We start from the raw sequence: 15,362 nt of genomic DNA on the forward strand, positions 1-15,362 counted from the left end.
TGTCAATGTTTAGTAAACTTTGCTCAAAATCAAATGAAGTAAAAAAAAAAACTAGACGTTTTCTTACTGGATACCACTACTAACGTGATAATGTTCATTATTAAAAATTTCCGAACCTGGGTCATTAATCCTAAATCAGCTTACTAGTTAGAAAGTAAACTGGATGGAGACAGGCCTAAAGGGATTTGCTAAGGGTCAGAGCGCCACCAGTAAAACTTAGGATATCCAGACAAACTTTCCCAAATGAATTAAAAAAAAGAAACTGACGAGTCGATATAAGAGGTGCTCATTATTGAATAAAGGATGAGATAAAGAGGACTGGAAACACAACATCGTAATTGCACTGTAATTCTAAGTGTAAGATTGTACTGTAATTTTAAAAGGAGCAAAAAGGACACATATTTCATGCAGAATTTCTGAGTACAAAATTTTTTTAGAATATACGTTGTAGTTTTGCAATTAACTTATTTACGAGAACAAATTAAGAGGACTAAAATAGAATAATAAGACATAACAACATAACATAAGAATTTATGGCAACGACACATTTGTGTTAACCGCTGCAAACGCGAGGAAAAACGTATGAACGGATGAGAATGATAGATGATGAAGTAAAAAATAAAACAGACGGAACAAATTATAACAAACCACACTTATCTTTCGAAGCTATTTGCGAATATTTTATTGACAAAAAGGTGAAAAATCAAGTTAAAAGTAAGGTACGTTGCCGATCACAGTCACTTACAAGCCATGATCTCCAATAATCTTGCTCTACAATCAATAGATAATCAACAGAATCTCTGAAATGGATGCCCACTATTTTGGTTATAATTTAAATGGTCGACACTAGTCGACCAAGGACTTATGCTTATGCATCCGGAATTTCATGTTAATATTAGATTTCGTAGAAGTAATGTTATGAATAAATACTCGATGACGGCAGATCCAACATGGTCGTGGAATGTCCTGAGAGACGAAGGGGAATGTCGTAGTTGAAAACATTTCCAGAAGCATATGCACACCGTACTGCACTACGTGGAGTGAAGATACAAAATTCCCATAGAACTTTCTCGAGATAGAATCCGGTTAGAAGGTTCTGATTAATGGTGCATACGGCGGTGCGTACAACGAAAAAAAAAACAAAGTTCGGGAGATTTTAAGCACAAAAAAGTGCACACGTGATATGGCTGCGCTGTGACTTACTGATGAAGAGCTTGTAGGCGTAATCTGAGTTGTGTCCTGCCAGGCAGGCCACTACGGTAACTGCATAGAGTGCAAATACGGACCGCAACGCGTAGACTGCGTCATGATTGAAACCATTGCGAATGACATTTAGACAAAACCTTGTGGTGATCCACTGCTGATGACAGCACCTCGATCACAACTTTTCCGCCTCATTAGAATTAGAGAAGAGAAAAAAGAAGAAGAATGTCATAAAAGGGAAGAACGCATGAACGATTCTGCGCTATGTTTGCGACATAAACTGGTCGACGTGAGTTTTCTTTTTTTTTTCCTCTTTGTCCAAATCACATACCAACAATGAAGGCAATCAAGGAAACTGTGATTTTAGCGAAGAATTGCGTGCACCTGTACAGATCGGTGACGACGAAATTCCCAGCGCAGCCTATTATAGGGGGGATTCCTGAAGTGTCATTTCATACGTGTCTATATATGTTGTGTGAACAATAACTCTAAATGAATTTATCAATAAATTCATTTAGGGCGGTACATGGTAATGTCGTGATTGGGTGATATATCACTGCAACTAAAACGATGACGACCCAGGAACTCGTTCTTAAAGCCTATGAATTATTATTATGACTCTCAAACAAAAAGGACCATTTAGAGTCAAAATTCACAGAAGGAGAAATTAGATGTTGGAACTGGTGGAAAATAAAAAGTAGGATTCCTGATTTCCTGCCTAAACGTTCCATATGCGGCCTAATCAACTACGAAAACTCCCAAAAATTTTTCCTCAGCCAAAAATATGAAAGTGTTTAATTTTTAAGGAAGGAGTTCACATCTCCATTCACTTCACGCTAAGTCATTCACCATTGTAGTTTCAAGATTCCAGCTTTGTGATAAAAAAATTCGGCATTCGACCGAACATAAAACCCCATAACTGTTTGTTTCGGTAATAAATTATTCTCATACTCGAATTCATATTTTGTACGACCTCTGGAAGAAGTTTCTTCTTGAAATTCTGTCGAAAAAATCCTTGCAAACGTGCATTTAAGTGGAACTATTCATCAATATTTCTTCGTTTGGAGGACATATATAATAAAACACATGGAAAAACAATGTGTTGATTTAACGATGACGTAGCAAAAAACGTTCTGGTTTTCTGATCGTGATGTTCCATCAAGTTTTTGAAAATAGATCTATGGAACCAACTAAGCAAATAAAAGTTAAAGATGAGCGAATTTCTATCTGAATTCCTCTTTCAAACGATAAACACCGTAGAATCAAAGAAAATGAGCCGGATAGAAGGAGAAATAAGCTGAAGTGAAATCGTCTGTCTGTGAATGAGTTGAATGAGGAGAGCGGAGCTGAAAAATAGCTTGAACCTTTCCGGTCCGCCCTAGGATGGTACTTCAAGGACAGGGACTCAGTGAATTAACATGAAAGTGATGTAAATAGCCAGAAAATTTGCAATGGACAAGGATGGGCGCCGGAAATATGGATAAAATGAAATCATATGTTTATTGTGTTAGTGCAGACTAGGCAAACGGTGAAAGGCTATACTGTGGAAACAATTTAGCTTATAAATACTGCCGATAATTTCGAAACGATAAATGATTACGTGACTGTAGGACTGTACCATTTTCGAAAATCGCGAAACAAACGCTATCCAAAGGAAAAAAGAACATATATATGCCGAGGGATCAAATTTCCAATCGATCCACTTTGCAGAAATTTCCAATAACTTTTATCGTACCAATAATACTACATTGAGGTGTGCATCGTTAAAGTGGTGAAGATTTTGAAATTGAGACTACGATGAAGATTTGAGAGAGTGAAAGTTTTGCACTGCAGAAATTGCTGAAATGAAACGCGGAACAACTCTTAGGGATCTGCACTCAGCAGTTGGCTTTAAATGACTTTTTTTGTTGTAATGTTACCCTGTTATTGGTGAAGAATCCAAGAATGTTTTTCTAATGGAATCAAAAGTTTTAGGAACATATACTTGAAGACACAAGAATTGTTCGTTCAGCAGCTATACTCACAAGGAAAAAGTTTTTACCAGATGTATATCTAAGTACAATTTATAAACAGCAATAAATTCGACATTGATATAGCATGTATAAGTGACATTCATTGAAATGTAAAAGCCATGGATATGATTTAATCACGATACAGAGGATTTTGCATGATATAGGCACATGATCCATCAGATTCACGACGAAGACGTGGAGATAGTGAAGTCGATGACCGCCCGGATCGTCCGGAACGCGCTGACGCACTGCAAATAAACAAAAGTGAGTGTTAGTTTATGAGTCACGAGGTTACGCCTAGTTACCAAGAGCTAAGTGTGCGTAACGGAAATGTACATGAGATAACTTCCTTCCATAACAAATTTATTTATATTTCACTTGTCCTGAGCAAAATAGCTTACAAACGAATTTAATGCAGTACTCTAAAGGTCTCAGAAGATAAGGTAGATATGTAAGGTATCGATCAAACATGATCTACGGGCGGGAAAAACGAATCCACGTCGTTGATCCAAATCCCTGATATAAAAACCCCGGACAGTCATTGAACAACTTACGAATTGTCAATCTATCACCCCTACCATATTTCATTTCACTGTCTGTTGGTTTGAAAATTACCGTACCTGCTATATCTGTCTGGAAATGCTGGCTCATAGGTGATGGTCTCAGTATATGGACTCACTGGTCGGCCATCATGAATAGAAACCCAGCGAGATTTCTTTATTATCTGTTTAAAAATCGTTATTTTGTAAAGATAAAAAATCGATGAACATCCTAATTTTTACCTTCTTCATAGGTACTCCATTTGATCCAACACTGGAAGTGCTACGTGGTGAGAAACTTACACTTCTTGGTGAGATATTTGCACTGTGTGACGGAGAAGCAGCATACTGGGAACGTGGTGAGGTTGCTTGAAATTATTTTGTAATTATTTTCAATCATTTTTTTTTATTTTCATCTAAGTCACTTCGGCTTTAAAGGCATCACCTCACGAATCTGAGGTGGTGCAGATTTCAGGTGGAGTATTCGTATACAGGATGGGAGACTACGGAGAGGAGGGTGATCCCGTCCATTTCTTCCTAATTGCCGTAAAGAACGGCCCGGAAGATACGATTTCATTCGTTTTGGCGCACCATTTTGTACAAGAGGTTCGATTGGAGCGCGCCAGTCTTGTGCGGCGCCGCATCTTCCGGACCGTTTTTTACGGCAATTAGCAAGAAATGGATGTAATCACCTCCCTCTCCGTAGTCTCCCATCCCGTATACGAATACTCCACCTGAAATCTGCACCACCTGAGATTCGTGGGGTGATGCCTTTAAATAGGAACACCATTTAAGAAAATGATTTAGGAGAAAGAGTTGCTTTTCACTTTCTTCTTTCCTTAGTTTCTTCATTCTGCTAGATTATTTTGAAGGGAAAGTGGAATGTTTTTTTTTTAAAGGATGTTTGAGTGATTGCATGTTCGCGTGGAATTATAAATCGTCAGGAACCTGTGCTATCATCAAAATTTTGCAGAATTGAGCGAATTCGTATTAATATGATTGGAAAGTATTGGTCGAGAACTGCTATAAATTGTCAAGCAAACGTAAGAAAAAAATAAAGATGATTAATTTCCCCTCTTGAGCAGTTATCATTCAAAATTCAAGTTCCAATACAAAATAAGAACACAATGTTGACCAAAAATTGTATTTATCACTACTAGAATGTTGACCTTTGATTCCTTAAAGGTCTTTCAGCAAAAATCCCTCTCAAATTTGATCAAAGTTGTGGTAATCAATACGTATTTTTTGACCTCCGGTCTCTCAGCTTACTAATTTTACTTATAAACGATCGTATATGTATGTGAATAAGATTAGATTTAGTGCTGAAAAGAACGATACCAAACTCAATTATTCTTGTATCACTCATTCTCCCTCTTTTAAGCCAATGATTTAAGTTAATTTAATTTTAAAACTATTGCCACCGACTGACAAAAACCTGCAGTGAGTTGATCTCCTGAAGAGAACCAAAATACGGTGATCTACCTATTGATTATAGGTCTACTGCTTCCTGATTAAGAAATTCAGAAACTTCCAATTCTATCGTAGGTGTTACGAGAGTGGTTTCTAATTGAATAATTAACAAGTAATAATTGAATTGTTAAAGATGATGCCTTATTATTCCAAAAAGGCAAATGAAATGTGAGAAATCTAGAAATGTCATTTTTTTTTCTAACTAATTGTTCATTTAGATCAGTTCAGGTAGCCAACCTTGCCTATGGCGTGGACTATTCGATGGTGAAGCGGAATGTACATCAATTCGTGGAATATTAATTGGTTGTATTGGTTTCAAAAGATGCCCATGGCGATGATCTCCAACAGGAGTGACTGGTCGAACAGGTGACACTGGACGAACCGGGTCTGATGGCTGAAAAATTAAATCTGCGATTGGTATGTGATCCTGGTGAATTACAATCACTTTGAAATATCGTTATTTCTATATGATTATGTGCAAATATTTGTACGCCGCTTCCTGTTCTCACAGATAATCCATGATGGCGTGCAAATAGAATAGTATGGTTTGCTTCAAACAAAATTTGCAAAGAAGTTGTCCGGAAAAGCAGGGAAAGAAGATTTTCTAATCTTATCCACACACATAAAACAATAACTAAGTAAAAGTAAGAAACTTACATTTTTTTCTATTTTCACTACAATTTCACCGTTTTCATCTCTTCCAAAAGTGCGACGTTCAGTGTACTCTTGGCTGGAGTATTGCCTTCGAGGCTAAACATTGAGGTTACGATGTGAATTTGTTGACAGCACACAGTTCTTTTCAACAATGATTCTTATTGTTGCATCAAAAGGTGGTGAGTGTTTCTTCGGACAAACATGGGATTTCTAGAGATTATGCGTTCAAGAGAGACGCAGAGAGAAGCTAAAGAGGATGAGGATCTCGCTTTCGTTTTTGGAAAGAATAGTGAAAGCGCTCCTATTTCTTTAACTACGCGTGACTGGGTACGGTTTGTAGGATGAAGTGCCGTATTTTGAGTACTTCAAAATATCTATAGAAGAAGATATTTTCCTAATTAAAGAGTTCTTGGAAGAGCAGGAATATTCATCCGATCCTAGAAGAAACACACCTCACTTTTAGTTTTCATGCATGTTTCGGATCATAATACAGATGTTTTATACATATATGAGGGAATACATTGATTGGCTTACGGCATGGTGTTAAAATAATTCTTCAGGTTAGTTTGAATCTTTCTTCTTCACCTCTTCTCTCTTTCTTTAATGTATAAAAAGCGGTGGAGAAAAATGAAGCACAGTGGAGAAACAGTTATTTTTGATATAATAACAACATGTTCTAGTAGCAGTAATAATAATACTAATAATAATAATAGTAATAATAATAATAAGAAGAAGAAAAGTGTTAATAACAGTAATAATAATAGTAGTGAAAATAATAATAGTAATAATAATGAAACTATAGAAGAAAACCTCCCAACCAATTTTAGGAATATTTATTCACAGGAATATTTTCTTCTTTTCAAGGCAGAGTGAAAATCTCAGCTGTTTAGACAAAATTGCTAAATCGTTGAAATGAAGTGCAAATTCGCTGACGCTCTTGAACAATTCCGGGATGAATTTAATCGTTCTTGGATACAAAAATGTGATTGTATTTACGAACAAGCAGAAAGTCATCGAATCGTGAAATCATTGTCGAAATTGAACATGTCTAAGGATTACGATTTAATCTGTTGACACTACCTACAGAAACTTTCAAGAGAATTTTTTTCAAATGACGAGTCATGCATGCAGTGCAGTGCTACTGGATGGAGAATCCTGGCATTGAAAATAAGTTAACCTCATTATGCTTAGGGAGCGAAGGATCTACATGGTGAAATGAGAAAAAAATGATCTAAGATCAAGAACTACAAGCTTTTGTAAGTGCTCCTAGAGGGAATTTTGTGACAATTTTGAAAGCAGAGTGCAAAGTTAGAAGGTGAATTCATCAGGTACCTCGCTATGCGGGGTGCCGCCAACACGTCGTTCAAAAGTTTCGATCGTATGCGCTTCCTCAGAGCCTATTTCCTGTAAAAGTATAGGGAATTTTCCATAATTTTATCTTTATTGGGGGGTTATTGATTGCCATATTACGCGCCTCTAACGAGTGAACGTTTGAAAATTTACTGCTTCACCTCGAAACGTCCTCCTTGATAAGGTCGTAGCGACATTTCGGGGTGTGTGGAAGGCGATGTGCTGAGGTCGGGAGTTCGACAAGAATACGTGGTTCTCCGGGAATGTGTGCACACGTCGACTGTTTCGCAGTTTCTCTGCTCTCGTCGTCGTTGTGCTGTATCGCTGTTATTTGCTCACCATTCCCCTCTGTTCTTCTCGAGCAAACAATGCAATCCCTGTTTGTTGGATGAGTTAAAAGAATTTCTTTTTTTTTTCTTCCGGAGAACTTTTAAAAGAAGAGAAATCGTGAAGTAATATCTCGAGGCGAACGAATCGGACAGAGATATGATGCAACATAAGAAGTACATTGCTTTGATTTAGGATTGTGTCCGTTCTTTCACTAAACAGATTCGTACAAAAGTGCACAGAATACGCACTAGCGACAAATAATGAGAGGAACTAAAAGCGTGACACAGCTGTTCGGGAAGTGAGATGATAGCCAGGTTCGGCTGTTTGGTTATGGCTAATTAAAAATAGTAGCAGTTTCACTGCAATTACAAACATTCTCATAATCTACAAGGATGTTATTCGGCGATATCCTGAGCCGATTTTAATCGCTGAATATTATAACGTAATCCATACAAATGCAACTAAGCAGGGTGATCTGGATAGTATCACAGCGTACCAACCATAAGAACTTTGGTCGTGAGTCGTGTTAGAGCAGCATCGAATCAGAAAGTACATCTACCACTCGCAGAAATTTCCGGAAACCACTAGAGGGGACATCCAAGTTTTTGTTTTATTTCATTCCTTCAAGGTCTCAAGATTATGATTAAAGATGAAGAAATGGTAAACTAATTAATATTTGTATGTATAAAACAGACAAAAATAAATTAAAACGTACGTTAAAATAAGACAAACGAATGAATAAATTCGAATGAACGGATTTGAAACAAATTCAATGATTGCAGAATTTTAGTTATAGGATGTTAACTTCGATTTTAATTCAAGTCTGCAAATGCAAATGCAGTGCAAATAATTGCTTAATATTACTCCTCCGTTACTTTTTAGTAGGTTCGCGGAAGTTCTCCTGTGCTAATCCGAGGGATGTTGGCCGCAGGTTATGTGGTGTCATAGACAACGGGATATTTCTGGATTTGGATTTTTTCATCCACATTTTGGGAAATTTTATCTATTTTTGTATGGACATATTGTGTTACTTTTCTGTAGAAGAGATGTGTGTGCGTCTACGACATCTGAAATTGGTCAGGAATTCACTTCCAAATTTTGGCTGAACGTTCACTTCTTACTTTATGTCATTCCTACGGGTGATCAGATTAATGAAATGTTGGAAAATGATTTACCGTAAAGTTTGTCACCACGATTATTCTCACTAAACCATTTGTTGCTGAGGAAATCTTTCCTGGGAAAGGATCAGGTAGTAGGACGGCGCCAGCATGGAGGTGTTTTAGCGCTAACCGCATTATCAAATGCTCGCCGTCTTTCAGTATTCCTTTCGCTCACTGTTGAGGTTGATGAGACTATGTGTGTGTGTTGAACCTACTCACTCCGCCCTCAATCTATTATCTAAGAAGATGGTGCCGTTAAATGACCGTTTTCCTGAATTTTAGGTCTTCAAAGTTTGAGTGTATTTGATGACTTCTTGCCCTATTCATTCATCACTTATTTGTTTTTTTACTTATTTATTTATTTATTTATTTATCTACTTCCTTATCCCACTAACTAGTTAGATTTTTTTTTGTTCGTAAGATTCTCTTAGTCAGACAAAGTGTGTTTCATTTTTTAATCTTTCTTTTCTGATGCACCATTGGTGTATGTGAATAAATAAATAAATAAATAAATAAATAAATAAATAAATAAATAAATAAATAAATAAATAAATAAATAAATAAATAAATAAATAAATAAACAATTAACTTATCCTTACTGCTAAATTTGTCTCCAGAAAGATGAGCACCTATTTTAATGTTTTTGGTCTTTTGTTTGGTCATCCTCAATTCAGTGAAGCATTTTTGACTTGCTGCACCAGTCTTTCTTGATTTCATCGTTTTTTTTATTAGGAAAAACGAGTTCAAATGATGACTGATTATAGATTGGTTATGGCTGTAGGGAAATCTCATCATCATATATACGATATAGTCCAATATATTCCATCATTTCTTGATTTTTTTGCATGCACTAATTCCCAAAATTGTGAATAAGACCAATCTGAAATCCATCATTTTCAGGATGCTTTTGAATGTTTAACGCCATTGATGCTGTCAAAAAATAAATTATCCGTATAGTTCTGCTAGGACTAGATTAGGTAAACCTATGCCCAAGTGTTTAATCCATGCACAGTACAAAGATCCTTTTTTTTTCAGAGTGTTGATCTAATCTCTACCGTGGTTCTTCAAAGGGATGAAATTTTTGAAGGGACTCTTCTGGTTCTCTATGGATCATATACAAAATTTCAACGAAAATTTCTTTACAGGATCTGCAGAAACAATTTTCAAAACATCTACTGCTTACAAACACAACAATAAGTGTTGCTCAAATTGGTACAGCCGATGTGATGCAACAGTTATTCCAAGGTGATATACAACGAAAGGGTTGGGATCACCACAGAACAGGTTTGATAGGAATTTTTTTTCTGTAATTCTATTGCTTCAATAGTACTAATACTTGCTGATGCTGTGGGTAACAGTAATATCTTGAAATATTCCCTATAATCACCTGAATAAAACACTTTCGTAAAATAATAATAAGTGATATAAGAAAAATTCTACCTGAAAACTATGACTGCAGTTTGATACTTCCTTTTACTTTTATTTATTCGCGCAAGTATGGTGAGGATGTGAGACTAGCTGCCTTTCTAAGAATTGTTTCTTATCTCCTAATTTATTTCTTAGTGCTTCCACAAAGAAAAATCCTCTTCGAGAACAAAAATGTTGCAAAAATCCCGCAAAGTGCAAAATCTTCGCTCACAAATTGCAAAAAGTATCTTTAATCTACAAATACCTTTGACCTACGCATTTCTTCCACCGGGCTTTGTTTAAACTTTTTCTTCTTTTTTTTTCCTGGATTAGACAACTGATTTTCTTCTCTGGACTAAGACCTTAGCTGTGCTTCATCATCACGATGTGGTCGCGTTCGTGTCCAGGAACATTTGAGAGCTAATTAGTTAGATTAGATGCGCCAATTCCACTGGGAAATCTTGCAGATTTTCACTTAGTGTAAATCGAATTCAAACCGTGACGTTTTTTTTCTCGGCAGTGTCGAGAAAATTTTCCAGAAAATAATTACAATGATTACTCAGAGAAGAACCACTCATAGCAGAGTATTTTCATTTGGTATGCCAAATATTCCCGTGCACAAGATCCATACACAGAAAAAAATATTATGTTCATTTTATAAGTTCGTACAGATAAGGATGAGACCATGAGATAACATTAACATGAACATACATAGGGACAACTTCATAATTAAAATGGCGAGTAAATTTACAAAAAAAATCTCTCGTTATCAGAGACGTCATAGAAGTTTCACCGAAATCTTTGAAACCTTCAAAAGCCGAAATCGAGCGGTCTTATACAAGTAAAATTAGATTAATAAAAATGTTGCTTCGTAATTTGTGAATTTCAGCAAGAATGGCTGCAATCGGTTTTGTGATGGGCCCTATGCTTCATTGCTTCTATCGCGTTCTAGATTCAAGGGCATTCCGAGGTGGACGACAAAAAATTGTCCTAAAAAAATTGTGCTGTGATGCTGCTTGTATGCCATTCTTTTCGTGCACATTCATCACAGGTTTGTGAAGATTTTCACATTTTCTTAATTAATTATTGCACTAGAAATATATACGTTCTAAATATTTTCCTTGAAGTTTTCCCGTTTTTTTTTTAAATGAAACTTCCATAGTCACTATGAAGGAATTAGAAATTCTTACAAGTTTTTTTTTTTTAACAGGTGGATGGAGAAACAACCATATTATATCAGTATATCAACAGTACTATTGTTACTTTTTTGAAAATAGAGCCAATGTTTTTTTTTCATATTCACAATCTCTTTGAAGTCTTTTACCTCAATAGAAGAAATCATGCAGCGGTTTTTTTCTTATGCTGTCGACTGAAAAATTTAATATGTATATGTCTATACGAATGCAAATGACCCGATTTATATTCTACGTATAATATATAAAATAAAAATATGTACAAATTAATACATTTATAAGATAAAGTAGTGGCCAAAATTAAGATTTTTCCCATGCGTTTTTATTTTAATTTTAAATCGATAATACCTTCCCAAATACAGCATTATCACGTAAAAACAAATCTACTCTTATCTACATTCATTTCATAACTGTATTGTCACCACCTTGGAGGAACCATTTATTATGGAAATCCGACAATACCGTTCTTCACTTCCTTTTATGCAAGCGAAGATTTGTGTCAATATGGATAACAAACAAAACATATAATAAAATGATTCACTTTTTCGTTCCAGTTTATTGGAATTCTTGAGCAATGAAAAGTTACTTTGGAAATATCATCAAAATATAGGAAAGATTGAGCCAGTGCATGGAATGCAAGAAATGCTACTTTGCTTTTGTAGAATTTGAATAATCTTTTATGAGAAGGCTATCTGATAGTCATAATAATAACATTCAGTAGGAAGAAAGGTGATGGAATGATACATCCTTTCAAAAAACTCTTATCTCTTTTAAAAATAATTACCAACAATTTCAGACGATAGTTTTTAAATTTGCAGCTTTTCGTCCTTAACAACCTTTTTTTTCCATATAAGTATTAGACTTCAAAGGATGACCTCCACTAATTAAAAGGGGGCTACGTAGTTCCGTGGCTATTTTTCACAAAGTCATTAAAACTTAATTAACAGCCTACACTTCAAGGATGTTGGACTGTCCCGAAAAAACCACACATATGCACTCAGTAGATGAACTGGACAGTCCATCTAACCTGATGATCGTCTCGCTTCCGGAACTAGTTTTGTCGACTCATATTCCTCTGGAAAAACTTGCACTTTACGGTTATTACTGTGATATGCTGGAAATTGGAAGCCTTTGGTAGACGCGGCGTCAACGAACACTCTCAATCCTGGAGAACCACAACACCTGCTCTCTTTATATTTATAGAACTTATTAGGATTTTTTTCGTTCCTCAAATCATTAATGAAGAGTTGTTGGGAGTCATATTTTCCTATTTTTTCATATTATCATATTATTATTTATTTATTTCATTTAATTTTATTATTATTTCCATTTTATTCATTTTTTCATATTATATATTTCATATTATATTTTATTTTATCTAGTTTTTCATATTTACTACTACAGTTTATCAAAGAATGAGTATTTGTTTACGTTTCATAACAATAGCGGTTCTTTTTCATTACCGTGAGTTAACTACGTGAAAAAATAGCATGAAACTAAATTAAAACATTTTTTTTTCTGCAGTTGGCGGCCTTCTGGAAGGATCCTCGTTATCATCTGCTTTCTCAGAGTATAGGAAAAAGATGTGGCATATTTTCAAGGTAAACGTCAACATTTACGAGGATCATTTGTCAGTGATTGACGGTTTGAATAGAACACGCCTCTAACAGTTATCGATTTTTTTATTTACAGGTAGACGTATCGATTTGGCCTCCAGCACAATTGATCTCGTTTTGGTTTTTACCACCATCTGTTCGGGTTGTTTATGTAAACATTGTATCTCTCATCTACAATTGTATCATGTCTTACATTAAAAATAACGATGTGACGGAAATTAAACGATCTATATAAAGTTTCTTTTGTTGTAATTTTTTTTAGGTTGTCGAGTTTTAGCAGTTTTCCAATGTACCCATAAATGTCTTAGTAGTTATCCTAGCTTACTCCAGTCTATTTATGGATGAGAAAAAAAAATCCGTTTCTTTTCATCTTGAGGAAATAGCCCATGTGGTCACATCTCACGTTAACCTTAAGAGCCGTCTCAGCCACATCTGTCGCCATCGACACTTTCAAGTGTTTTTCCGGACATGTTGTTCCGCTCAACTGGCCACAGTTTTCAGGAGTTCTTTCGTTCATAGCGCGCTATTGTGTGTACAGGTTTAGTCCAACGGAACTTTAACAGCGTACAGAAGGCTGACTTTGTTGCTAATTGTTCTGGAAAACGTACTATTTTAGGCAGTCCGCTTCATCCGGGTAACCAGTCTTGTTCCTCTAGTATGAACAATCTCAACATTTTGAATATTTTCCCTTTTTCCCGAACTTTCTTACGCTTTTTACCGAGTTAACGTTTGAAAATCACCATTTGAGTTACACTAATCTTCTTCTACAGAATCTGCTGTTATAAGATTTTCAGATTCGCTCACATATTGATAAGTGACCATTCGAATCATTTTATCGTTTCATTTATTCGATAAAATCGATTTCTTCCTGTTGACCTATTCCACTTTTTCTATGACTCAGCTCCTGAAATTAAGAGGAGGAGCAGGAAAGTTCTATGGGATCTTCTGGCTTTTTAATTGTTCGAACAGGTTGTAGACGATTGTTCCATGCTGGTTTTTCCCATTTATTAAGGATTTGTGATGTTTCTGCTGTTACGTCATTTTACCTACGATTATTTCATGCAATGTGGTGATCTCATTTTAAATCTATATATTTTCTGCCAAATTATTATGATTCACTACATTTCAGTGTCGTGGATTTTAAAGGACTGTTTAATAATAATAATAATAATTTAAAAGAATGTAAAATCTGGAAAAAAAGCGTATATTCAAGTTGTTAGTTGTGATGGAAAACACCAGTAGATCACACGGTTTTCATTTAAAAGGTATGGTCGTAGAATTCCCCGCAGAATCTCACTTTTAAGTTTTTCCTCTTCAAATTTTCACTACGTTCCCTTAGGGCTATAGTGGTTAATGGTCCGGATTGGTCATCCAACAGAACTGATGCGCTCGTTTTCGAAAATCCGTGCTCTATAAATTTATTATCGTTTCGGAAATGCGAAGATATACCACAAGAACGGATAAAAAACACTTGAAAATAAAATTTTATTTATAATCTCCGAAAGGATAAGCAATTAGCAGAAATCAGCACTATTTCTGGAATTTTTTTTTTGTTCCCAACAGCTTCGCGGGCTCGCGTGCTCTGCATCCAGTCATTATTGATTTTTCAACGGTTGTGATCTTAGGTATGCTATGGATTGGACGTGGTCTCTGGAGATTACAAGAGGATAGAATTTATTATTATGTGCAATTTTTGAAAGAGTCTATCTATATTATCTTTATAAAGTTAGATTTTATAATTTTAGGTTTACAGCTGCCCTGGAACCGAGAATTTGTTACATGTCAAGAGAGAATAGAAATACAGAATGTTTTCAAACTGAAATAGACAGCACGGATCACATAGGACTCTCCAGAATTTTGATGTGTGGTACTAAAAGTTCAGGCATTAGCCAGACTATGGATAAGTATTCTGTTTTCAGACCTTGGAACTTTTGAGAAAAGACATGTTCCTTGGGAATAATCACAGTTTAATTCATTCATTGATCCTTTGAGAATTATGAAAAAACGACGAAGACAATAGTCAAGGTAGTATTTTTACACCTACACCTACCTTACGTTAATAAATGGCATTATGAGTTCAATCATTTGTTTTTGTAAAGACATACTATGTTCGTGCCATCACTTAAAATTCATTTTTTTTAAATATGAAAACAAAGGTATCTTGGATACTTTTCAACAGCACATTTGATAATGATTTAAACTAAAGTTTTCTCGTTGTATGTTTTTCATTGACGAAATTTTAAATATACATAATCTATCTGATCAAATTAGGTAACACTGAAATTTTAAAAATTAACCCAATTTCTCTTTCAGTAAGAGAAATGAAATGAATATGATGTTCCAGAGGTTTTTTTTTTGTTGTTGAGATTTTTGTATCAATAGTCCTCTGTCAATAATGACTAATTCTAAGTCGTAATAGTACACGTAA

General features: G+C 35.3%; 2 protein-coding genes across 3 annotated transcripts; one reads left to right on the forward strand and one right to left on the reverse strand.

Annotated features, from left to right (window-relative positions):
* Positions 1-3,345: 3,345 nt before the first annotated feature.
* Positions 3,346-7,425, reverse strand: RB195_021246 (uncharacterized protein; the record flags this gene model as incomplete). The annotated part of the gene is made up of 7 exons (XM_064207886.1): positions 3,346-3,463; positions 3,836-3,939; positions 3,998-4,122; positions 5,462-5,618; positions 5,882-5,974; positions 7,211-7,282; positions 7,390-7,425. 7 exons carry the CDS (start codon positions 7,423-7,425, stop codon positions 3,346-3,348), a joined length of 705 nt encoding a protein of 234 aa, XP_064063767.1.
* Positions 7,426-8,197: 772 nt separating this feature from the next.
* On the forward strand, positions 8,198-13,169 carry RB195_021247 (uncharacterized protein; the record flags this gene model as incomplete). 2 transcript variants are annotated; one of them, XM_064207887.1, is made up of 6 exons in its annotated part: positions 8,198-8,218; positions 9,754-9,816; positions 9,864-10,002; positions 11,015-11,176; positions 12,843-12,919; positions 13,011-13,169. In XM_064207887.1, 6 exons carry the CDS (start codon positions 8,198-8,200, stop codon positions 13,167-13,169), a joined length of 621 nt encoding a protein of 206 aa, XP_064063768.1. The 2 variants fall into 2 exon arrangements, with proteins under 2 accessions (XP_064063768.1, XP_013307156.2); XM_013451702.2 differs by lacking the exons at positions 8,198-8,218; positions 9,754-9,816 and having other exon boundaries at positions 9,945-10,002.
* Between the last annotated feature and the right edge of the window lie 2,193 nt (positions 13,170-15,362).

The sequence above is a fragment of the Necator americanus genome, chromosome X (genome assembly GCF_031761385.1).
Source record: "Necator americanus strain Aroian chromosome X, whole genome shotgun sequence".
Classification (NCBI taxonomy): Eukaryota; Metazoa; Nematoda; class Chromadorea; order Rhabditida; family Ancylostomatidae; genus Necator; species Necator americanus.